We start from the raw sequence: 24,587 nt of genomic DNA, 5'->3' as shown, positions 1-24,587 counted from the left end.
TCAGGGGGGTACAGCAAGGGCTTCAGTATGTTCATACCTATGAATCCTTTGTGAGTAGGTTATTTAGCACTACACTGAATACTGACTGATACTGTATTTACCAAAGCTGGTATACCAGAAATCTATATCCCACATGATCTTTTTACAATAGAACACTGACAGTACTCCAACATCAGGTGTGGCCGATGATTCTTATCCTTGAATCTGAGCAGGCCTGTGACTTTTAAAGCAATAATAGATCATCAAAGGCAAATAGCTTCTGCCTAGCTCACTCACGTATGCGTTCTCCCTTCTTTACTACCTTTTTTTCTTCTGTCTTTCCATACTGTGGAAGAGAAACTATTTTATGATACATCTGGCCTGAGAGCTTGACCAGGCCAGAAAGGCGACTGCTTACCATAACCAACACAACCCCACCCCACCCCAGCCCTTTAAGACTATCTGATCGCAATCAATGTTCATCCCGACAAAAATCAGCACCCCTCTCCTGCCTCCTGCTATGCGCTGGTTCCTGAACAGGCTGTTGTCCTGACCCGGTCAAGCAAACAAAGTACTCCTGCCTCATAGAGAAAAAACAAACAAACAAATAAAAAGAGGCCCTGACTAGTTTGCTCAGTGGATAGAGCATCAGCCCAGTGTGCAGATGTCCCAGGATCTATCCCCGGTTAGAGCACATGAGAGAAACGACCATCTGCTTCTCTTCCTCTCCCTCTACCCCTTCTCTTTCTCTTCCCCTCTCACAGCCAGGCGCTCCACTGATTTGAATGTCAGCACCAGGTGCTGAGGATAGCTCGGCTAGTCAGAGCATCAGCCTCAGGTTCTGACGATAGCTCAGCTGATTAGAGTGGATCCCGGACAGAGTACATGCAGGAGTCTGTCACTCTATTTTCCCTCCTCTCATAAAAAATAAATATAAATAAAAATAATAAAAAAGAGGTTTAAAAGAACATATTCCAAATAGTAATTTCAGCACATGACTTAAGTATACATATAACTATTATACATTTACAGTATAATGAATGAACATGAAGTGCTCTGACACATTCAGTCATCAAGAAAGTTCTGTCATACGTTTTATATAAAATATAATATGAGGCCTAGAAAGTATACTGGTATATCTCACAATGATTTAAACAAGGCTGGCTCCAAACAGGGTTTCCTGGCTAATCCTTGGTTAATTAGGATACACCGTTCTCAAAAAAACACTAATTACAGTTTTACAGTCTTTTCTTTCAAGTTTTATTTAAAAGAAAAATAGCAAAATACTTTCAATATTAGTACTCTTAAGATAATAAACAGATTAAAAGAAAAACTAGTGCATACCTTATGTAACTCAGAAGATGAAGACTTTTTCCTTTTTCCTTGTGTGACAATTTCTACAAAGACATGGTAAAAGTTACCATTTAATATCTAAATAAGATAAATAATATAATAAAATAAATTCTTTGACAGCCATCCTTTGCTTTAAACTAACTCCTTATTAGCTTTAGAATTAATATTGATACATTTTACAGAACCTGATGGACTAAAAATATAGAGGTCAAAAAATAATCGAAAGAGTAGTAGATTCTCACAAAATGTCTTCATTAAACAATATGTGTAAGATGACAATAAAAAAAAAAAAACTTGGCTCTAAGAACTAAATAAGAAATTCTCTGTCAGAAGTCCTAACATCCAATAGGTGTTTAATAAAAGTTGTTTTAACTATATGACCAGACAAATTCTCAAATTATTATTATTAGAGGTACAACGGGAGGAACAAAGCAGAAGTTGAGAGCTAGAAGTTGAAAATATTTTACAAAATATTTTTGCTTTTAATTCTATTGCATATTTCATCATCAATGCACCTGGGAGCAGCTTAAGTCTGTCTTCACCAACAGTTTTCAGACCTCTTGTAGATGTTTTTTCTTCCATTCAATCAGCAAATATTTATTGAAGTCTATCATTTGCCTGGCAATGTGTTAGGCAGTAAGTACAGTGCAGTGAGCAAATTAAACACAAACTAAGCTTTCCTGGAACTTACAATTTACTGGAATATATATATTACATAATATTACATTTCATAATAAAAATGAATGGTAGAGATCTACACATAAATGGTCATCTATTTATGACAACACACTGCTGCTATTCAGTGGTATAGGGATGGACTTTTCAATAATAATGCTAAAGCAATTTGATAACCAAACAGGAACATAAATAGTTAAACCTTGACCTCTATCTCACATTGTATACAAAAATTAATTTTAAATGGACCATAGATTCAAATGTCAAAGAGAAAACAAAGCTTCTAAAATAAAAGGAGAATATCCTTATGACCTTGGGGTAAGCAAAGACTTCTCAAACAAAACACAAGTAGTAATGCACATAAAGAAAAACGTTGGCCCTGACCAGTGAGCTCGGTTGGTTAAGACCGTCGTCCCAAAACAAGGTTGTGGGTTTTATTCCCAGTCAGGGCACACACGGGAAGCAACAAATGAAGGCACAACTAAGTGGAACAACAAATGAATGCTTCTCCTCCCCTCTTCTCTCCCTCTCTTCCTGTCTCCGTCTCTTAAAAAAAATAACTAAGTGCAGAGGTTGCCAGTTGGGATTCCCCAGTCACGGCACATACAGGAGCACCTCGATGTTCCTGTCGTTCTCCCTGCCTCTTTCTAAAAAAAAAAAAAAAAAAAAAAAAAAAAAATTACTGCCCTGGCAAGTAACTCAGGTGGTTAAACTGTCATCCCTATCCTCCAAGGTCAGAGCACATACAACAATCAGTCAGTGAATGCATAAATACGTGGAACAACAAATTGATGTTTCTCACCTGAGCAGGTGCTGATGCAGTGGATAGAGAGTTGACCTGGGATAATAAGTACACAGGTTCAAAACTCCAAGGTCACCAGCTTGAGCATGGGTGACGGGCTTGAATATGGGATCACTGACATGATTCCAAGGTCACTGGTTTGAAGCCTAAGGTCACTGGCTTGGGTAAGGGGTCACTGGCTTGGCTGGAGCCCCTGGGTCAAGGGATGTATGAGAAGCACTCAATGAACAACTAAGAGTGCTACAACTACAAGTTGATGCTTCTCATCTCTTTCCTTTTCTGATTATCTGTCTCTCTCGCAAAAAAAAAATTAAAAATTAAAAAAAAAATTGATGTTTCTCTCCCTTCCGATCCAAATCAATAAATAAAAGTTAAAAATATGTATTTTAAAAGACAAAGATTAATAAACTTGACTGCATTAAAATTAATCTGTTCATCAAAACTCATCATTAAGAGATGAAAAGGGCCTGACCAGGCGGTGGCACAGTGGATAGAGCGTCGGACTGGGATGCGGAGGACCCAGGTTCGAGACCCCAAGGCCAGCTTGAGCGCGGGCTCATCTGGCTTGAGCAAAAAGCTCACCTTGAACCCAAGGTCGCTGGCTCGAGCAAGGGATTACTCAGTCTGCTGAAGGCCCACGGTCAAGGCACATATTAGAAAGCAATCAATGAACTAAGGTGTCGCAACGAAAAACTGATAATTGATGCTTCTCATCTCACTCCATTCCTGGTTCCTATCTGTCTGTCCCTATCTATTCCTCTCTCTGACTCTCTCTCTGTCCCTGAAAAATAAAAAAGAGAGAGATGAAAAGGAAAGCCACAGACCAAAAAAGATATATCTATGTATAGCATGGTGACTAAAATTAATAATACTATATAATTCACACAGCTGACTCATAACCAGAATGTATAAAGAACTTCTCCAAAGCAAAGGTAAGACAACCTAATCTTCAAATTGGGTCAAAGTCCTAAATAGGGTATACCTGGGTATACCTGGGGAGTGAAAAAATATTAACTGAGATGGGATACAAATCAGTCTTCTGAGTTGATGGAAATGTTCAAGATCTTGATCTAGGTGATGACTACACAGCTATATGTATTTAAGTATAAAAACTCACCAAACTATATACTAAAGACATGTATTAAAATATTTTAATTAAAAAATAATAAACAATATCTATACTCTGCTGTATGTAATACTTCAACTAAAAATTATAACCCTGGCCTGACCGGGCGGTGGCGCAGTAGATAGAGCATCACACTGGGATGTGGAAGATCCAGGTTCGAGACCCCGAGGTCGCCAACTTGAGCGAGGGCTCATCTGGTTTGAGCAAAAGCTCACCAGCTTGAGCCCAAGGTCACTGGCTCGAGCAAGGGATTACTCGGTCTGCTGAAGGCCCGTGGTCAAGGCACATATGAGAAAGCAATCAATGAACAATTAAGGTGTTGCAACGTGCAATGAAAACTAATGATTGATGCTTCTCATCTCTCCGTTCCTGTCTGTCTGTCCCTGTCTATCCCTCTCTCTGACTCTCTCTTTGTAAAAAAAAAAAAAAAAAATTATAACCCTGGCCAGTTAGCTTAGTGGTAGAGTGCTGTCCTGGCATGTGGATGTCCCTGGCTTGATTCCAAGTGTGGGCACACAAGAAAAGCTACCATCTACTACTGCACCCCTTCCCCATCCCCCTCCCCCTTCTCTCTCTCTTCTGCTCCCACAGCCATGGCTCGATTGGTTCAATTGGTTCGAGTAAGTTGGCCCAGGGCACTGAGGATGGCTCATGGAGCCTCCAACTCAGGCACTAAAAATATAGTAGCTCGGTTGCCAGTATGGCCCCAGATGGGCAGAGCATCACCCTAGGGGGCTTGCCGGGTAGATCCAGGTTGTGGTACATGCAGGGGTCTGCCTGTCTCCTTTCCTTCACTTAAAAAAAATTAATTAAAATAATGTTAAACAATTAAATATAATAAGTGAAATAGCTTATCCAGAAATCTATATAGCAAAAATAATTTCTCTTAAGTTCATAATATATAACATTAATTTCACTACCTTCATTTCTTGAAGCAAACACTGATGTAAAAATTATTTGTTTTTATATGTAAGCTTCCAATCATTTTAATTTTTTATTGAACTTATTGAGGTGACATTAATAATATTATATAGGCTTCAGGTGTACAATTCTATAATATATCATCTATATCAGGGGTAGTCAACCTTTTTATACCTACCGCCCACTTTTGTATCTGTTAGTAGTAAAATTTTCTAACTGCCCACTGGTTCCACAGTAATGGTGATTTATAAAGTAGGAAAGTAACTTTACTTTATAAAATTTATAAAGCAGAGTTACAGCAAGTTAAAGCACATAATAATAATTACTTACCAAGTACTTTATGTCAGATTTTCTCTAAGTTTGGCAGAAGAAATCTTTATAAAACAACTTACTCTAGTTAAATCTATCTTTTTATTTATACTTTGGTTGCTCTGCTACCGCCCACCATGAAAGCTGGAACACCCACTAGTGGGCGGTAGGGACCAGGTTTACTACCACTGATCTATATTCACCACCTCAAGTCAAGTCTCCTCCAAGCTTCTGATATTAAATAGTTTTTAATAAAGTAGCATTTATTAGACAACAAAAAAATAGTTTTTAGGCCCTGGCCGGTTGGCTCAGTGGTAGAGCATCAGCCTGGCGTGCAGAAGTCCAGGGTTCGATCCCCGGCCAGGGCACACAGGAGAAGCGCCCATCTGCTTCTCCACCCCTGCCCCTCTCCTTCCTCTCTGTCTCTCTCTTCCCCTCCCGCAGCGAGGCTCCATTGGAGCAAAGATGGCCTGGGCGCTGGGGATGGCTCTGTGGCCTCTGCCTCAGGCGCTGGAGTGGCTCTGGTCGTAACAGAGCGACGCCTGGAGGGGCAGAGCATCGCCCCTTGGTGGGCAGAGCGTTGCCCCCTGGTGGGTGTGCCGGGTGGATCCCGGTCGGGCACATGCGGGAGACTGACTGTCTCTCCCTGTTTCCAGCTTCGGAAAAATACAAAAAAAACAAATAGTTTTTAAATAAATAATAAGAAATCCTTTACCTTACATAAATTCATTTTCTCATCAATTTCATTTATTTACTTTTTTTTTTCTAGAGGACACTGAGCCTCCTCTTCGTGGTTTCAGGTGCTCTACACATTCAAAACCTCTCTAGTAACAAACTATAGAAATGATCCCTGAAAGTACAGACTTTCTCTAGTCAATTTTAAATTTAATAAAAGATGTATTTTTTAAAAGAGGAATACCACCTGACCAGGTGGTGGTGCAGCGGATAGAGCATCGGACTGGGACACAGAGGGCCCAGGTTCAATACCGCAGGTTCAACTGCCCACTTGAGCACAGGCTCATCCAGCTTGAGCGTGGGGTCAAAGGCTTGAGTGTGGGATCATAGACATGACCCCATGATCACTGGCTTGATCCCAAAGGTTGCTGGTTTGAAGCCCAAGGTCACTGGCTTGAGCCCAAAATCACTGTCTAGAGCAAAGGATCACTCACTCTGCTCTAGCCCCCCGATAAAGGCACACATGGGAAAGCAATCAATGAACTAAGGTGCCGCAACAAAGAATTGATGCTTCTCGTTTCTCTTCCTTCCTGTCTATCCCTATCTGTGCCTCTCTCTCTCTCTCTCTCTCTCTCTCTCACCAAAAAAAAAAAAGAGGAATACCAATTAAATTATAATTTACAGATTACTATTCTCAAACTGACTCATTAAAAGTGCTTCTATACTGTTTTGTAGTATGTTACTCTATTTCTTTAATTAATACTATTGTGATATCATATCCCAAAATTTAGAAGTTTTTATATTGAGTTGTTCCATCTTATACTAGGTTGGTTTTAGAGCATGTTAATAAACATATGATGTGGTTCTACTTGTGATTCTCTGGTATAGCATAGTGCTCAATAATACAGATTTTAAAGCCAGACAACCTGAATTTTTATCTTGCTTACTAGCTATCACTTCTCCAAGATTCTATTTCTCATCTCTAAAACAGGACAGGATACCCAGCTTTTCCGTTAACATTAGACCCTGGCCAGTTGGCTCAGCAGTAGAGTGTGGGCCTGGCGTGTGGAAGTCCCAGGTTCGATTCCCGGTCAGGGCTCTCAGGAGTGCCCATCTGCTTATCTACCCTTCCCCCTCTCCTTCCTCTCTGTCTCTCTCTTCCCATCCTGAAACCAAGGCTCCATTGGAGCAAAGTTGGCCCGGGTGCTGAGGATGGCTCCATGGCCTTCGCCTCAGGCACTAGAATGGCTCCGGCCACAATGGAGAAACACCCCAGATGGGCAGAGCATCGCCCCCTGGTGGGCATGCCGGGTGGATCCCAGTCAGGTGCATGCGGGAGTCTGTCTGACTGCCTCCCCGCTTCTAAGTTCAGAAAAATACAAAAAAAAAGGATTAAAGTGAAATAGTCTATATTAAAGTATTTAGTATTATGTCTGTCATATAGTTAATGCAAAATTAATAGTAATTATTATTATATTCTATATTAAAATATACCTTTAAGAGATTTTAGTAGTATATATTAGGACTGTACTAGCGCATTGGAAAATCTCTAATTACTCTCCTTCTAAATAGATGAGTCAATCTGTTAAAAAGCATCTCTTTCCCAGGTATCTTCTGGAATCACTCATTCACCTATTCATTCCAAAATATTTATTTAGGGTAACACTAATTACCATTGCCAGGCACTATGCTAAGTACTTTACACAATTCTTTTATTTAATCCTTATAAAATCCTCATGAGATCAGTAAAAGTATTATCTCTATTTTACAGACAAAGAATTTAGGTTTGAGGAATCCAAATAACTTGCCCAAGGTTACCATGTTCATCCATCACTGATCTGATTCCAAAGGTGGTATTCTTATACTCTAGGCCTGCTGGATGATATGGGGATTAAACATAAGACAGTCCCAGGCACAAAATTTAATAGTGAAACGGCATAAGCTAGACAAGTCAGCAAGCTAGAATACAGGAGAGAATCTGATAAACATCATATAAGAGGTGCAAGGACGAATGGAAGTTCAGAAATAGGTATAATTTTTTTAAATTTTGAGTTATCAGAGATTGTTCTTGGAAAGGCATAATTGAACTGAGCTTTGAGGTAAATTTCAGATAATGATTAAATTTTAGACAGGCAGTTAGGATGAAGCAGCTTATATCAGCAAGCCTCCTAAAATAATGAAGATTCAGATTAGAGTTATCCATTCTGCAGGCAGGTTTGAGACAACACCATAACAAAGCTGTAGTCTAGATCTTTGGAGCTACTTATAACCCATGTCCTGCGTTACCATGCCCTCTAATCTATTTTCCAATCCTCTCCCTCCTATCATCGCATCTGGGAATCATATTCAACACTGTAGCTACCAATCCTGCAGCCTCTTTTGTAATTCAACTCTACCCTTCATCTACATTCTTCTCTAGCCCACCAAATTCCTTTCCAGAGTAACACAATTTACTTAAATTGTGAATTTTTTTTCCTTGAACATTACCTCCACCTTAGTTGAGCTTTTTATTGACTACACTATTTTTTTAAGACACTTTCAAGATTCTTCTTCTCCTTCCCACCAAATTAGGAGTAAAGATGAAAATCTCCTCCCCCAACCAACCACCACTTCCAATGAAAATTCTATCTTTATTGCAATAATTCCTTTTTTTTAAAATTCCCATAAATTGGATACATTATCTCACCCATACTTGTAATTGTGAGGTACAGTATTGAGCAAGATCAGCTCTATAACACTCCTATGATACTTGATTCATAGTTTTCCTGTCATAATCTACTATCATTCTGAAACTCTAACACAGGGGTCCCCAAACTACGGCCCTGAGGCCATTTATCCGGCCCCTGCCACACTTTCCAGAAGGGGCACCTCTTTCATTGGTGGTCAGTGAGAGGAGCACAGGATGCATCCGCAAAGCGCGGCATCGCTCACATACAGTACTACTTCCGGTGATGTGCCATGCACACGTCACGGCTCCGGAAGTGCAGTCATATCACTTGTTACGGCTAGCAGTGACAAATATGGAACCGGACATTGACCATCTCATTAGCCAAAAGCAGGCCCATAGTTCCCATTGAAATACTGGTCAGTTTGTTGATTTAAATTTACTTGTTCTTTATTTTGAATTTTGTTCCCATTTTGGTTTTTTATTTAAAATAAGATATGTGCGCACATAGGAGAAGCGCCCATTTGCTTCTCCACCCCTCCGCCACGCCTTCCTCTCTGTCTCTCTCTTCCCCTCCCGCAGCCAAGGCTCCATTGGAGCAAAGATGGCCCGGGCGCTGGGGATGGCTCTGTGGCCTCTGCCCCAGGCGCTAGAGTGGCTCTGGTCGCAACATGGCGACGCCCAGGAGGGTCGCAACATGGCGACGCCCAGGATGGGCAGAGCATCGCCCCCTGGTGGGCGTGCCGGGTGGATCCCGGTCGGGCGCATGCGGGAGTCTGTCTCACTGTCTCTCCCTGTTTCCAGCTTCAGAAAAATGCAAAAAAAAATAAAATAAAATAAGATATGTGCAGTGTGCATAGGGATTTGTTCATAGTTTTTTTTTATAGTCCGGCCCTCCAACGGTCTGAGGGACAATGAACTGGCCCCCTGTGTAAAAAGTTTGGGGACCCCTGCTCTAACATTTCTGTTAATCAACTCACTTAATACAAAGGACTCACCTTAACAGACTCTACTCTAACAAACTTTCTCTACACATCCCCACTTCAGAAACATACATTCAAGAATGGATCTAAAGAACTTGCCAAGTTCTCAAAATGTAAACCTCCCACTCTACAACATGCTATCCTTCCACCCTTCCATCTCCTCACTCACAGTGAACCCATTTTCTGCCGCCACATCTTGTCATACCCTTTAACCCTAATTAAAACTGAATTCATTTTTTTTTTCCAAATTCTTCTTCCTGGATTACTTATCACTGCTGAAGAAAGTCACACATTGTAGTAACTGCAGCTACTACTACAAATGCAAACTTGTTTTTTTTTTTTTTTTTTTTTTTTTTTTTATTTTGTGATGTACAGTGGTACTTTTTTTTTTTTTTATAATTTTATTTTTTTAATGGGGTGACATCAATAAATCAGGATACATATATTCAAAGATAACAAGTCCAGGTTATCTTGTCTTTCAATTATGTTGCATACCCACCACCCAAAGTCAGATTGTCCTCTGTCACCTTCTATCTTGTTTTCTTTGTGCCCCTCCCACCCCCTATCCCTCTCCCATTCCCCCCTCCCCCCCGTAACCACCACACTCTTATCAATGTCTCTTAGCAAACTTGTTTTAACAAAGACTTTCAAAGTTACATGATTGCTATTATTTATCCCTAGTTGACCACCTACTCTATTTTGAGGTCCCAACACCGCTGAAAAAATCTCTCTTTCTCAAAAGATGAGCTTCCCTCCTACTTCATTAGATCTTCAAGATGCAACTGGGGAAGGGTCAAAATCAAGCAAGTCTGAGAAATACTGCATGTTCAGTCACTCTCCTGGAGAGGCATAATGTACAGTAGTAGCACAGCAAAGGCACTGAAAACCCTGTAGTAAATAAAATTTTCTTGTAACTGCAGTTGTCATACATAATTGTCCGTGAAACCTTCTTTTTCCCAAGTAGGCTCACTAATATCCTGTGACATTAGAAGAGGCTGAAATTATAAATTTGAAATCAAAAAGACCAGATTTTGCATCCTAGCTTTGCTTCTTACTAATGCTAAGGATTGCTTACCCTCCGTATGTCCCAGACTCCTTGTTGGTAAATTAGAAATAAAAACCACATTATAAGGCTTTTGAAAGAATTATTTATAAAATTTGTAGCACACTGCTTAGTACTTAAGTACTCAAAAAAAAAATGTACACTTAGTGGCCTGACCTGTGGTGGCACAGTGGATAAAGCGTCAACCTGGAAATGCTGAGGTCGCCGGTTTGAAACCCTGGGCTTGCCTGGTCAAGGCACATATGGGAGTTGATGCTTCCTGCTCCTCCCCCCCTTCTCTCTCTGTCCCTCTCTGTCTCTCTCTCTCTCTCTTCTCTAAAAATGAATAAATAAAAAAATTAAAAATAGTAGAGCGTTGGCCTGGCGTGCAGAAGTCCGAGGTTCAATTCCCGGCCAGGGCACACAGGAGAAGCGCCCATTTGCTTCTCCACCCACCCCCCTCCTTCCTCGATGTCTCTCTCTTCCCCTCCCGCAGCCAAGGCTCCATTGGAGCAAAGATGGCCCGGGCGCTGGGGATGGCTCCTTGGCCTCTGCCCCAGGCGCTGGAGTGGCTCTGGGCAGCAGAGCAACGCCCCGGAGGGGCAGAGCATCGCCCCTGGTGGGCAGAGCTTCGCCCTGTGCCGGGTGGATCCCGGTCAGGCACATGCGGGAATCTGTCTGACTGTCTCTCCCCGTTTCCAGCTTCAGAAAAATAAAAAATAAATAAATAAATAAATAATGAACGCAGACCTTGATGAATGTTGCCTGAAGCAACCAGTTGAAAACCTAGTTTACTTGACCTTTCCTGTTTTAATCCAAAAATCTATTTGAAAATTGTGATCTATAGCTCTAAAGTGTTACACTTTTGTTGTTGTTGTTGTTGTTAAATATTTCCAATGGTCATTCTCCCATGAATTATTTCATTCAACTGTTAGTAAACCTGTCTCTACTGCCAATACTTTTTAATCTGTTCTCATCTAATTTACTGGTTTTGATATACCTTGAACTTGGAAATGATATTTTAAAACAAACACAGATCTATTGGAGGCATATACACGCATACCTCTATATCTATACCTGTTCTTTCAAAGGCAAAGAATATCTCTAAATACACACACACAAACACACACAATAATAGTATTAGTTACTTAATGAAAGGGATTTCAGGTTTTCAACCGCTTCAGGCAATGTCCCCAGAGACCCGTGTTCACTTTCCTTTGCGGATCAAGAAGGAAAAAAGTTTGAAAGGCACAGCCACAAGGGCGCTCCTAAATAAATTTGGAATGGCTAAGGCTGTCTCTGCAAAAATAAGTGTTACAATAAGAAATGAGAAAACGAAACAAAGTAACTGATTCATCAGGTGTTGTGATGGAATACCTAAGACTGAAGATAGTCATTACACCGTAAAGGAATTTTAAAGACAAAAATATACTGAAAATAAAAACACAAAGGAAGGACGGCTTTAAATCCTTTCTTCCAATTTTTCATCACTTTTGGAAGAAGCATGAGTCTGGAAAGATAAAGATTATTAAGCGGGCCAGTTCAGAAGAAGGAGACGCGCTGCAGCCTTTATCTGACGGGAGAAGAATCAATTAGCAAGCCCCGCCTTTCCACCTCTGCAGCCGCTACTACCTACCCGCAGGTAAGAGTAAGAAAGAGGCAAAATCGAGATCAAAGGATTAGGAGAAAGTGGGGTCGGGAGCTGGGAAGCTGGAAAGGAAACTGGAACACTGACGGCATTAGGAGGAAGGCGTGGCAGGACAGCAGCCAGCCAGCCGGGAAGATCCGCCGGCCGATAAGGCTCCCGCAGGTTGTTCCCGGGAGGAGGAGAGAATGAAAGGGTGCAGGGGGGAAGAGCCGCTGAGCATTGGGTGACAGCTCGGGCTCGGTGCTCGACTCGCAGGGGCGGGGGCGACGTCAGAGGCTTCCATTGTGCGCGCCCCTCCGTCCCGTCCCCTCCCCTGCTTTCCCCTCCTCTCCCCTCCCCTCCCCTCCCCTCCCCTCCCCGCCCCCGCCCCGCCGGAGCCCGATCCCGAGCCCTCACGGCTCCGGGCCGCAGCGCCCGTTGCCGCCTATGCCTCCTATTTGCCCAGGGCAGGCGACAATCCTGCTCAGCCCTCCTCCGTCCCCTTCTCACCAGATGAAGATCGGCGTCGCCCGGCCTTCCCCTTGTCCATCGTGCTGCTGTAGTCGCAGTAGCAGTCGCTGTCACCTCAAGACCCCTCAGGCTGGGGGAGGGAGGGGGGGGATGGGAAAGAAAAAAAAAACACAGGAAAGTGCCAACCGCGCTTGCGCCCGAGTCATCGCTTACCCTCAGACCGGAAATCAGCCGCCCCTCCCACCGCCACCCGGAAATCACTTCCTGGGACTTGTTTTCGCTGCGGTTGCCCCTTGAAGTGGTTGGTGTCTTATTTATTCTCTTTTTGTTGAGTTGGTTGTTTGTTGGTGGCGCTTTTCTTTTCTCTCTATTTTTGTTTTCCCCTTTGACAAAGGAAGGCTGGGTGCGAAGTGTTCACCTGAGATCGTCAAAGACGTGGCTGGCTTGAAATACCAGGTTGACTGAAAAACAGGGGAGGAGCATTTGAGCTCTTGCTCCCTGGTTCGTGTTCTCAGTTTAGCTCACATAAATTCTTATAAAAATTCTCACAGAAATATAGAAATGAAAAAAACAGGAAACTTCAGGAAGTCCACCAGTTCACTGGATACTGCGAGGTGGCCCCAGAAATATGAAAGTAAAACACGACTCCTTTTTTTTTTTTTTAAGTTATAGGCATTTTTTTCTTTTTTTATTTATTCATTTTAGAGAGGGAAGAGAGGGGGGGGAGGAGCAGGAAGCATCAACTCCCATATGTGCCTTGACCAGGCAAGTGCAGGGTTTCGAACCAGCGACCTCAGTGTTCCAGGTCGACGCTTTATCCACTGCGCCACCACAGGTCAGGCAAAACGCGACTCCTTTGCAGCATTGCTTTCTTCGCCTTCTCTCCTATATATATTTATCCTCACCCAGCTGCCTCAAACTGAGAAACAAAAAGAATAATTGGTTTAGCAATATGAGTGGAAATAAAGTCAACTGGGGGGTGGGGGTGTCAGGGAGAATCTTTAACATAAGCTGAACATCAATTTTTTAAAACATAAAATGCTAACATGATGATAGAGGGTGGATATAAACGAATTATTTCAACTAACTTTAATTACTGTACTTAAGGGCATAGCCTTGTCTTCAATGAACTCAACTTTTAGACTGATTATTTTTCAGTTCTTTCCAAAGGGCACATCAGTTTAGAAAATTGGCCAATTTGATTAGCTATAATGTACATATTTGAATAATTTTTTTAATGTGTAAGTTTTAAAAACAGTCATTGGGACAAAATTCAGAGCACTCCAGATAGAGGCAAAATGAACTAGGTACTGTTCTAAACTAGAGAGAACCCTGGCGATACTCAAGTTTAATCTTCGCTCCCTTCTTCCCATTTTACCAAGGTCAACAAAGGGAATTTTCCTCACCGCTAGAGTCCAGTTACCTGCTCAACTGTTGAGTCGCTTGTCTTAATTCCTGTGTGGTCTGCACTGAGGGAGACCACAGGTGCTAAGACCTGTTGTGCTCGGAGGAGTGTCCTACAGGGCAGGAATGGCTGAAAAACAGCAATACTTAATGCTCTTGCTGAGATTGAAATTCACTGCAAACATTCCGTTTAGAAGTTGCTCTTTTATTTAACAAAAGCTTGACTTACTGAAAAATGTCTGAATTTTAAGTTTACTCATAAATCAGTTTTCTAATTGAATATCAACTAATAAGAACTATACCGGCTTAAGTTATTAGCCCATTTTATAGGAAACAAATTAATTACAAAAGATAGAAATAGAGCTGAGAGATGGAAACACCAAAAAGTGTAAGTAAGCCAATTCTGTTTCCAGCCCATTTAGCAGCTTTCATAAAAGTGGTTTTTAAAGTTCAGTGGTAAGAAGTAAACTTTTGAGAAATGAAATTATGAAAAGTTAATAAAATTATTCGGCTTGCAAACATATCATTTAAACTTGTCAGTGAACCAAATATAGCATTTCTGCTAAAAAAATATAGCCACTTTGTTTCTTTGAATCAAAAGTTGTCTTGAATGACAAAGATAAATGACCTTTAAGCTCAAGAATTTCAAAGAATAAGTGGAAAAGGCAAAAAATGGCACACCTATTTTAACCAATATTTTTATTGTTTTAGCTTTATCAATCTCTACGGCATAGCTGACTGTATTGCAAACAACTAAAGGACTAACAAGTTCTCTTTCTAGTTTTGAGGGACTCCTTCACCAACCTCAGTTTGTCTTTTATGAACAAGACTAATTAAATCACCTTTTAAAGTGTTTTACGATTTTCCTTATTTTAAAAATATGAAGAAAAACCACCAAAAAGTGAATGACTTTTCTTAGTATGTTTGGGGATAATGCCATTTCTTTTATGTATATTTAGCTCACACTGTATAGCGCCTTTTATTTTATTTTATTTTTTTATTTCTTCATTTTAGGGAGAGAGACAGACAAGAACACAGCTATTCTTGTATGTGCCCTGACCAGGGATCGAACTGGCAACCTCTGCGCTCCCGGTCGAAACTCTAATCAACCCAGCTATCTGGCCAGGGCTAGAGCCTCTTAAATTAAAATAATTTGAGATTAGGAATTCATCAGCCCAGGTGGCCTGTGCCTTTGCCACCCCCTTTCCCCCAGGAGTGTTTTCTTTGCCTTTCTCCTCTAAACTCCAAAGGCCCCCCTTTTTTTTTCTTGCCTCTGTAACTTGTTTTCTGAGCCCATTTCTTCTACAACTAACTCGCTTATTCTACCTCTGTGATTTTCTAAATAAACTTTCTATTATAATTGAAAAAAAATCATCATCCCAGCATTTATAAGAAGAGAAGATAGACTGGTTTGATCTTAATGGGTATGGTTGGGGGGGGGGGGGGTATTTATTTATTTATTTTACAGAGAGAGGTATGGAGCAAGAAGTATCAACTCATAGTTGCTTCACTGTAGTTGTTCATTGATTGCTTCGTTCATATATGCCTTGACCAGGTTTTGAACCATCCACCTCAGCATTCCAGATCAATACTTTTACCCATTGCACCAGCACCACAAGTCAGGTGTTATGAATATGGTTCTTTATTGAGTGTTAGAAGTGTGTATTAAGTATTTAAATTAGTATTCATTGTATTTTTGTTTTAAAAGCAGTGGGTATAATTTCAAGACCTAAAGGAAGTATGAAATTAATTCTTTATTTTACCCCTTGATTAACAATTTATTTGAAGAGAGGTTAATGAAATTTATAAAAAGCCCCTTTCTCATCAGAAGTGAATTAACTTTAAGTACATATGAATGTAAATAGACTTGGATGAGCAATGGAGACATCTTGACTTCCTGAACTGCTTTTAAAATTAAAATGAACAATAAAGCGTCGACCTGGAACGCTGAGGTTGCCGGTTCAAATCCCTAGGCTTACCTGGTCAAGGCACATATGGGAGTTGATGCTTCCTGCTCCTCCCCCCACTTCTCTCTCTCTCTCTCTTCTCTAAAATGAATAAATTTTAAAAATTAAATTAAAATGAACAATATGCAATTCCTTACTATGGGCTCCAGGAAAGCCTAAATTTTCAGATATTTGGAGTACTCTGTCATGGTGCTATTCACCTCATTTTCACTAGTAGATGATTCTTATCTTTAAAATATTGTGAATTTCTTGCCTGACCTGTGCTGGCACAGTGGATAAAGCATGGGCCTGGAAAGCTGAGGACTCCGGTTCCAAACCCTGGACTTGCCTAGTCAAGGCACATTTGGGAATTGATGCTTCCTGCTCCTCCCATCCCCCCCTCTCTCTCACTATCTCTTTCTCTCTCTTCTCTCTAAAATGAATAAATATTTTTAAAAAATTTAAAGAAAATATTAAGGCCCTATACACCCATTTATGCCCCATCTAGATTACTGCATACTATTTGCCTCTTAAATTTCTACTCATTTTCATCTTAATGATCTGTGTTGCATATTTCTGGAACTCCTTCATTACGTAGAAATTTTATCTAATTATATGGCTTTGAAGATAAACAGTAGAAACTTTCTATTTTTTTAGAAAAGAAGATTGTTAAACTTTTAATGTTTTATTAATGTGATGTGATATGATGACATATTTTGTTAGTTCCTCTTTGCTGTTCTTTCTGTTTAATATCAACCTACGTCATTTCTTTCCTTCAAAAGTGAAAAATTTGCCCATTAAAATCCAGTTTAAGCTGGGAGACAAAAATTTTAAAACGAACTGTTATGAGAGATTATATATTATGTAGGTAGCAAGACCAGAAACAAGGTTGAGTTCGCATTTAAATAAAAATATAAAACCACCCTGGCTAGATGGCTTGGTTGGTTAGAGCATCCTCCTAAAGCACAGAGGCTGCCGGTTTGATCCCTGGTCAGGGCACATCCAGGAGCAGATCGGTGTTCCTGTCTCCCTTTCCCTCTCTACAATCAAAAAATAAACATGTTTTAAAAATACAAATACAAAACCGAAATATTATCAGAATCAATCATTATCATCACACTAATTCCAATTCTATACAATGCAGGTAACCACGTATTCACAGGGGAAAAAGTCACTGAAAACAGAAGAATAGTAAAAAGTGGTTATCATTGCCCTTCCCTACATCAACTAAAATTATATCTACAGTGTCTTTCATCACTTCTATTACTTTCAAATGTGTGATTTTGTCCAGTTAGCTGTAAGTTTTATGTGCACATCCGGTCACAATGGAAATTGGAAATTTGAGACTTTGTTCTATTTACAGAGGGATTCACACTTGGAAAATTTTTTAAATATAGAGATTGTTAAAAGATGATATACAAAACATGGAAATTACAATGGAGTAGCTTATCTGACTCATACTCATCCAAATGCAGAGGAAAAAAATACAAACTCTAATTAAAACATTTAAAAACACTTTTTATGTCATAGGGAGAAAAAACAAAAATAGGAAGAAATGTCAAACTATTCAACCACTGACAGCATTCAACCATTGAAAAAATTAATGGCACCAGTTAATTTGCATTAACACAGCTCTACACTTTAAGACACTCTGAAGTCTGTAAAGACTAGAAGGCTACAGGTGAAGCAGCAACTTTTCTAGCTTGAAGAGTAAGGCTCGCTGAACAGCCGAGCTGGGAAATTGATTAGTGGGAGAGAATCCATACAAATGAAAGTCACAGAGAAAAGTATCACAGATAGTGAAGATCTGAAATATGCATATGGACTCCATTCAAAGTATGGGTGACCCTAAACTGCACATACATAGGGGAACTGCACAGAACCCAGCAGAAAGCAATAGCTGGGGAATTAGAACAGAACAGAGATTTCAATCCTACACATCACAATAAAGGGAAAGGCTATATTTGAGTACAGATAGATGCACAACACTAGAAAGGAGTAATCCTTCAAAGGAGAATAATAGAACTCAGAGTCCCTACAGTGTATCAGCCACAAAATCCAGTATGCAATTAAAAATAACTAAACATTAAAAGAAACAAAAATATGACACATACAGAAAAGTAGACAACAGATAAAGACATTGAGATGGCTTATATGTTAGAATTAGAAGACAAGGACTTTAGCCTGACCAGGTGGTGCCACAGTGGATAGAGCGTCAGACTGGGACTTGGAGGACCCAGGTTCGCCAGCGTGAGCACAGGCTCATCTGGTTTGAGCATGGGCTTACCAGCTTGAGCCCAAAGTCGCTGGCTTAAGCAAGGGGTCACTCGGTCTGCTGTAGCCTCCCAGTCAAGGCACATGTGAGAAAGCATTCAATGAACAACTAAGGTGCCACAACGAAGAACTGATGCTTCTTATCTCTCTCCCTTCCTGTCTGTCTGTCTCTATCTGTCCCTTTCTCTGTCTCTGTCACAAAAAAAGAAGACAAAGATTTAAAATTAACTATTATAACTATGTTCAAAGATGAAAGGAATTGATGGTCATACATATGTGTATTCCAAGTGAGAAGGAAGAACCATATCAAAGTAACAAAATAGCTTAGGAATACAAGATTTGCTATGAAAAGTTTATTAGATGGGCTCACCCAAAATGACATAAGAAAATATCAGTAAACTTGGAGACAGATAAATAGAAATTTTCTAATATGAAGAATACAGAGGGAAAAATTATTAAATTGTATTCTTTCTAAGCAATGGAATTTAATATCTCTAATATAACTAGAATTTTTATTGTCACGTCATTTGCCCTTTTTATTCCTTAATCTGGTCATTTTCAACCATTGTACATTTCCTAAAAAATTTTTAAATATTTGTAAGAACTAAATTAGTATTGTTAGGGGTAACATGTAGGCTTCTAATTTTGTATTATTGTCAATTTCCCAATGATTCTCATATAAAGTCAGTTTATAAACTTCTGCCTTGTTTAACCACAGGTACTCCATTCAGTTTCTCCAAACTCAACGTTCTTTGGTAAGTATGAGTCAGTTTTAACTATAAACTTGACCACTTAGTTACTTTAAGAGTACAATATATTCATTTATTTAACAATACTTATTAATAATTGATTATATTTTAAGTTATAGTTTAAACCAAAGTATATAGCTGAAATTACCTAAGTAATTTTGTTGGTTGTTTAAAAACAGAAATAGAAGTGCATTTAGTCTAGAATCAAAAAGAAATGTAAAGTCCCAATAATGGCACTGTATCATTTAATAATATTCCCAACTGCTTTTATTATTTAGATGCAATCTTGCTAGTATACAAGAAATGACTATACAACATCACATAGAAATGGCTTAATTTTTACACTAATAAATTTCAGGTGTTAAAAAAAACTTAGTTTTCACAATGGGTGAACATATTCGACAATACATCTGATAAGGGGTTAATAACCAAAATTTATAAGGAACTTGTAAAACTCAACACCAGGATGATAAACAGTCCAATTAAAAAATGGGCAAAAGAAATGAACAGACACTTCTCCACAGACGACATACAGATGGCCAATACACATATGAAAAAATGCTCAACATCACTAACCATTAGAGAAATGCAAATTAAAACCACAATGAGATATCACCTCACACCAGTCAGAATAGCGCTCATTAACAAAACAACACAGAATAAGTGCTGGCGAGGATGTGGAGAAAGGGGAACCCTCCTACACTGCTGGCGGGAATGCAGACTGGTGCAGCCACTGTGGAAAACAGTATGGAGATTCCTCAAAAAATTAAAGATGGAACTGCCTTTTGACCCAGCCATCCCACTTCTGGGAATATATATCCCAAGAACACTACATCTATGATTCAAAAGAAGAAATGCACCCCCATGTTTATGGCAGCATTGTTCACAACAGCCAAGATCTGGAAACAGCCCAAGTGTCCGTCAGTGGACGAGTGGATTAAAGAGCTTTGGTACATATATACTATGAAATACTATGGGGCCATGAAAAAGAAGGAAGTATTATTTTTTTGTGACAACATGGATGGACCTGGAAACTATTATGTTAAGTGAAATAAGCCAGGCAGAGAAAGAAAAATATCATATGACCTCACTCATTTGAGGAATCCAACAATATGAACTGAGGATCGAAATAGAGACAGAGGCGGGATCAAAGGATCCAGAGGGAAAGCAGACACAGGGAAGGGGGATGATAGGCTGATAGGATGGGATGAGAGGGGAAAAGCAAATCCCGGAGGGAAGGGGGGAGGGCGTTATAGGGAGGGGGACAGGGGGGGATATACTGGGAAACACGGGGCAGAGGAGGATGTATTGGGGGGGGACACTAGAATCTATGTAAACACAATAAATTTATTATTATTTTTTTTACAGAGACAGAGACAGAGACAGAGAGAAGGGATAGACAGGGACAGACAGATAGGAACGGAGAGATGAGAAGCATCAATCATTAGTTTTTCATTGCACATTGCGACACCTTAGTTGTTCATTGACTGCTCTCTCACGTGTGCCTTGACTGCGGGCCTTCAGCAGACCGAGTAACCCCTTGCTCAAGCCAGCGACCTTGGGTCCAAGCGGGTGAGCTCTTTGCTCAAGCCAGATGAGCCCGCGCTCAAGCTGGCAACCTCGGGGTCTCGAACCTGGGTCCTCCGCATCCTAGTCTGACACTCTATCCACTGTGCCACCGCCTGGTCAGGCAACACAATAAATTAATTAAAAAAAAAACCACTTACTTTTAATGCCTTTCAAAAATACTTAATTGCCCTCGCCGGATAGCTTGCTTGGTTAAAGCGTCATCCCAAAGCATGGGGGTTGCTGGTTCAATCTCTGATCAGGGCTATGCAGAAACAGATTGAGGTTCCTGTCTCTCTCTCTCCTCCTCTCTTTAAAATCAACAAAATAAATATTTAAAATATTTTTAATTTACCAGCATTTCTTTTTTTTCTTTTTTTTTTTTATTTGTATTTTTCTGAAGTTGGAAACAGGGAGGTAGTCAGACTCCCGCATGCGCCTGACCAGGATCCACCCAGCATGCCCACCAGGGGGCGATGCTCTGCCCATCTGGGGCATTGCTCTGTTGCGACCAAGGCCATTCTAGCGCCTGAGGCAGAGGCTATGGAGCCATCCCCAGTGCCCGGGGCCAACTTTGTTCCAATGGAGCCTCGGCTGTGGGAGGGGAAGAGAGAGACAGAGGAAGGAGAGGGGGAGGGGTGGAGAAGCAAATGGGCGCTTCTCCTGTGTGCCCTGGCCGGGAATTGAACTGGGACTCCTGCACGCCAGGCCGACGCTCTAGCACTGAGCCAACCGGCCAGGGCCAATTTACCAGCATTTCTTTGAGGGGTTGCTTATCTGAAAATCGTTCAGTTATTTTAAAAAACTTTTTAAGAAAACACAAAAATCCTTCATTACAAAGTGACAAATTTATCTAATTACATTCAATTACCAGTAATAAAATACTGAGTAATGAGGCATAGAGCTTTCAATTATAAATAAAGTTCATATCATACATTATATTTTTATTAAAATATTGTCATTAGTGATTGTCTTCACATTTAATCGAATTTTTCTTTTTTATAAAGATTTTCATTTATTCACTTGAGAGAGAGGAGAGAGAGAAGAACAGGAAGCATCAACTTGTAGTGGCTTCCCACACGGGCCTTGGCCAGTCAACCACGACCTCAGCGTTCTAGGTCGCCGCTGGGTCCGCTGAGTCACCGCAGCTCAGGCGAAGTGTTTCTAGTTTGAGAACAAAATTGCCCACAGTGATTAGATTCAGTGCTTTAGCACATATCAATAAAAAAATGTTAATGCCACTTTAAGTTATATTTTGCTGACATACTATCCAAGTTTCGAGTAATTTGTCTTTTAAACTTATGTTTTTAGTTCTTCTAAAGAATTCAGTGAGGTTTTCCTCTGATATAAGTTTAATGAAGCTCAAGATGTATTAAATGTTATTATTTTAGGCCTGACCTGTGGTGGCACAGTGGATAAAGCGTCGACCTGGAAATGCTGAGGTTGCCAGTTCGAAACCCTGGGCTTGCCTGGTCAAGGCACATATGGGAGTTGATGCTTCCAGCTCTCCCCCCTTCTCTCTCTCTTTCTCTCCTCTCTCTCTCTCTGTCTCTCCCTCTCCTCTCTAAAATGAATAAATAAAAAATAAATAAAAATTTATAAAGTGTATGCCTTTTAAAAAATATTATTATTTTAGACTGAAAATTGATGTTTACTGATATTTATCATTAGTAGGTAAAATGAAGATTTTAAAAAAATTTTATTTTATTCATTTTTAGAGAGGAGAGACAGAGAGGGAGAGAGAGGGGAGAGAGACAGAGAGATAAAGCTTCTGGAAGCATCAACTCCCATATGTGCCTTGACCAGGCAAACCCAGGGTTTCGAACCAGCGACCTCAGCATTTCCAGGTCGACGCTTTATCCACTGCGCCACCACAGGTCAGGCAAAATGAAGATTTTTTTTCTTAAAAGTTTTTTTCAATGAAAGCTGACAAATAATACATTAGCTTCAGATGAACAGCATAGTAGTTAGAAATTTATATAACTTACAAAGCAATATTGTTATGAATATTAATTAGATTGCTATGCTGTACCTGACATCATTCAGTGACTGTTTTGTAACTGCCGGTTTGTGCTTCTTAATCCCTCATCCTTTTCCCTCAGTCCCCTAAGCCTCCGCCCACCTGGCAACCATCAGTTTGTAGTTATTGCCATTTTATTTTTCCTACTTTTTCTTTCTCTTCTCTTTCTTCTCCTTGTCCTCCTCCTTGTTCTTTTACTTCTTGAAGAAGTCCCTTTAACTTGTAATACTGATTTTGTGGTAATAAACTCCTTTCGCTTTTTGTGTGTGTCAAGAAGCTGCTGCCCAGCCGGGAGCCGCCTCATAGGAGCTACAGAGTGGTTTGTGGTTCCTCGCTGCTTGCACGGGGCTGGGAGGCTCCTGGGAGAGGCTCCGCTGTAAACCAGGGTTGGCTGCCTGCGTGGGGCTGGGGCACCTGCAAGAAGTACAGGGAACATGGAGGCCAACCACTGCTTGTTCTGGGTTTGTGGACCTTTCAAAGATTAAAGAGGAGTCCACAGCTTGGGTTGAGGCTAGCTGCTTAAGAGTAACAGCTGCTGAAAGAAATTGAGAGTTTGGACCTGCTTGGAGTTGAGGGGGGCTAGTTCTCAGGGAGTCCCCAGGGTGGGGTAAGTTTGATGGAGACACAGATTTGGTGCCCACCTGTGCCTGCAGGCCGGGATGGGGAGGGCTCAGCAAAGGGAGAAAATGGCAGAGAAAGCAATCCCTGTGGCCCTTGTCCTGAAGCCAGAGAATTCAGTTTCTCTCATGTGTCCCGAAATCGAAAGCCTGCTTTGCTCTGTAAACCTGCTCTGGCTAGGTGCTCGCCCCCTCCCCTCGCTTCTTTATGCCTTTAAAAGCGAATCCCTGAGTTCGGAGCCACGAGTTCTTTAGGATGCGAATCCACTCGTAGTCGCCGGCATTAAATTAAAGACTCCTTAATTTGGCTACTTAATTGTGTGGCAAAATGTTTGTTCCCTTGCTGTCCAGATATAACATTCACAACCAGATGTTTTGGGGACTTAATTTTCCTGACCCTGGTGGTACAAGCTGGGAGCCCCATGTGGGGCTGGGACCCCTCTGGGACTCTTCAGGGGAAATCCCTGCGGCTGAGTTATTGCTCCCAGTTCTTAAGTGTCACACGTGGGTGTGAGCCCGTTCAGCATCTCTGCTTCTCTTACCAGTCTCCACAGGGTGGCTTCTTTATATCCTTAGGTACAAGGGTTTTGCCCAGCTAGTCTTCAGATGGTACTCTAGGGTGTTTATTTTATAATTTAGTTGTCATTTTGATGCAATCATGTTAAGAGGGGAGCACAGCGTTTACCTATTTCACCATATTGACCAGATGTCTAACATGTGGATTTTTATGTGCCTTGACCGGACAGGCCCAGGGTTTTGAACCAGCGACCTCAGTATTCCAGGTCAACACTTAATCCACTGCACCACCACAGGACATGTAGATTTTAAAATGTCACTAGAATAAATTCCACTCTTTCTTACATGAAGATTAGTTCTGTATATGGTATCAATCTTTACAATTAAGGAACATAGCTTGCTCCTTGTTTATATTTGCCTTTAACAAGTGGGTGATGTTTCCTATATCTTTATAAGTTTATAAATGCAAGGATCTCATTATACTGCATTGAGGAAGCTCTTTCTTCCTAATAACAAGACTGAGAATCGCTGTTAAATTGCCACCAAATGGATGGCAGTAGCCAGTGCATGTGCAATCATATACACAGCCACTAGGTGGCAACATTTAATTATCCATTCTTGTTCTCTTCCCACCATTGCATCTAGATTCTAGGTCTCAGAGAGGTTTTCCATATTGTGGATATTTTGTAGTGGGCGAGAAGTAGCATAAATGTTAATCATGGAGACACACTTACCCCTATTGGGTCTTTAGTCATTAGGCCATGAAGATCGCTGCTATGCTCACTTTGTCCCAAGCACCATCCCAAGGCCTCTTCAGATCTGCCAGGGGTGTGAAACACACATGTCCCAGCTCAGGTCCACAGGATC

At 40.7% G+C, this 24,587-nt stretch overlaps 2 protein-coding genes and 1 pseudogene across 11 annotated transcripts in view; 1 reads left to right on the top strand and 2 right to left on the bottom strand.

Annotated features, from left to right (window-relative positions):
• The window catches only part of SENP7 (SUMO specific peptidase 7), a 156,227-nt gene extending 143,414 nt beyond the window's left edge, over positions 1-12,813 (bottom strand). For 5 of the 7 annotated variants that reach the window (XM_066241675.1, XM_066241678.1, XM_066241680.1 and 2 more), the window contains exons 1-2: positions 12,668-12,812; positions 1,324-1,376 (exon numbers count right to left, since the gene is read on the bottom strand). In XM_066241675.1, coding sequence (XP_066097772.1) covers positions 1,324-1,376; positions 12,668-12,707 — 93 coding nt within the window. In that variant the 5' untranslated portion in view covers positions 12,708-12,812. Of the gene's footprint in view, positions 1-1,323; positions 1,377-12,667 lie in introns of all 7 variants that reach the window. The other 2 variants (XM_066241676.1, XM_066241677.1) reach the window with 2 other exon arrangements.
• Positions 1-24,587, top strand: part of TRMT10C (tRNA methyltransferase 10C, mitochondrial RNase P subunit) — a 203,696-nt gene that overhangs the window by 160,627 nt on the left and 18,482 nt on the right. For 2 of the 4 annotated variants that reach the window (XM_066241692.1, XM_066241687.1), the window contains exons 1-2: positions 12,872-12,929; positions 18,971-19,007. The exons of 1 other annotated variant lie outside the window; for it this stretch is intronic. The gene's annotated coding sequence lies outside the window, so the exon portion shown is untranslated. Of the gene's footprint in view, positions 1-12,870; positions 12,930-18,970; positions 19,008-24,587 lie in introns of those variants that run through there. One more of the 4 variants, XM_066241697.1, reaches the window with a different exon arrangement.
• LOC136312317 (small nucleolar RNA U3) lies at positions 5,939-6,031 on the bottom strand (annotated as a pseudogene).

The sequence above is a fragment of the Saccopteryx bilineata genome, chromosome 8, assembly GCF_036850765.1.
Source record: "Saccopteryx bilineata isolate mSacBil1 chromosome 8, mSacBil1_pri_phased_curated, whole genome shotgun sequence".
Lineage (NCBI taxonomy): Eukaryota > Metazoa > Chordata > Mammalia > Chiroptera > Emballonuridae > Saccopteryx > Saccopteryx bilineata.
The sequence above is the reverse complement of the archived record's forward strand: the minus strand, read 5'-3'. Positions and strand labels throughout refer to the sequence as shown.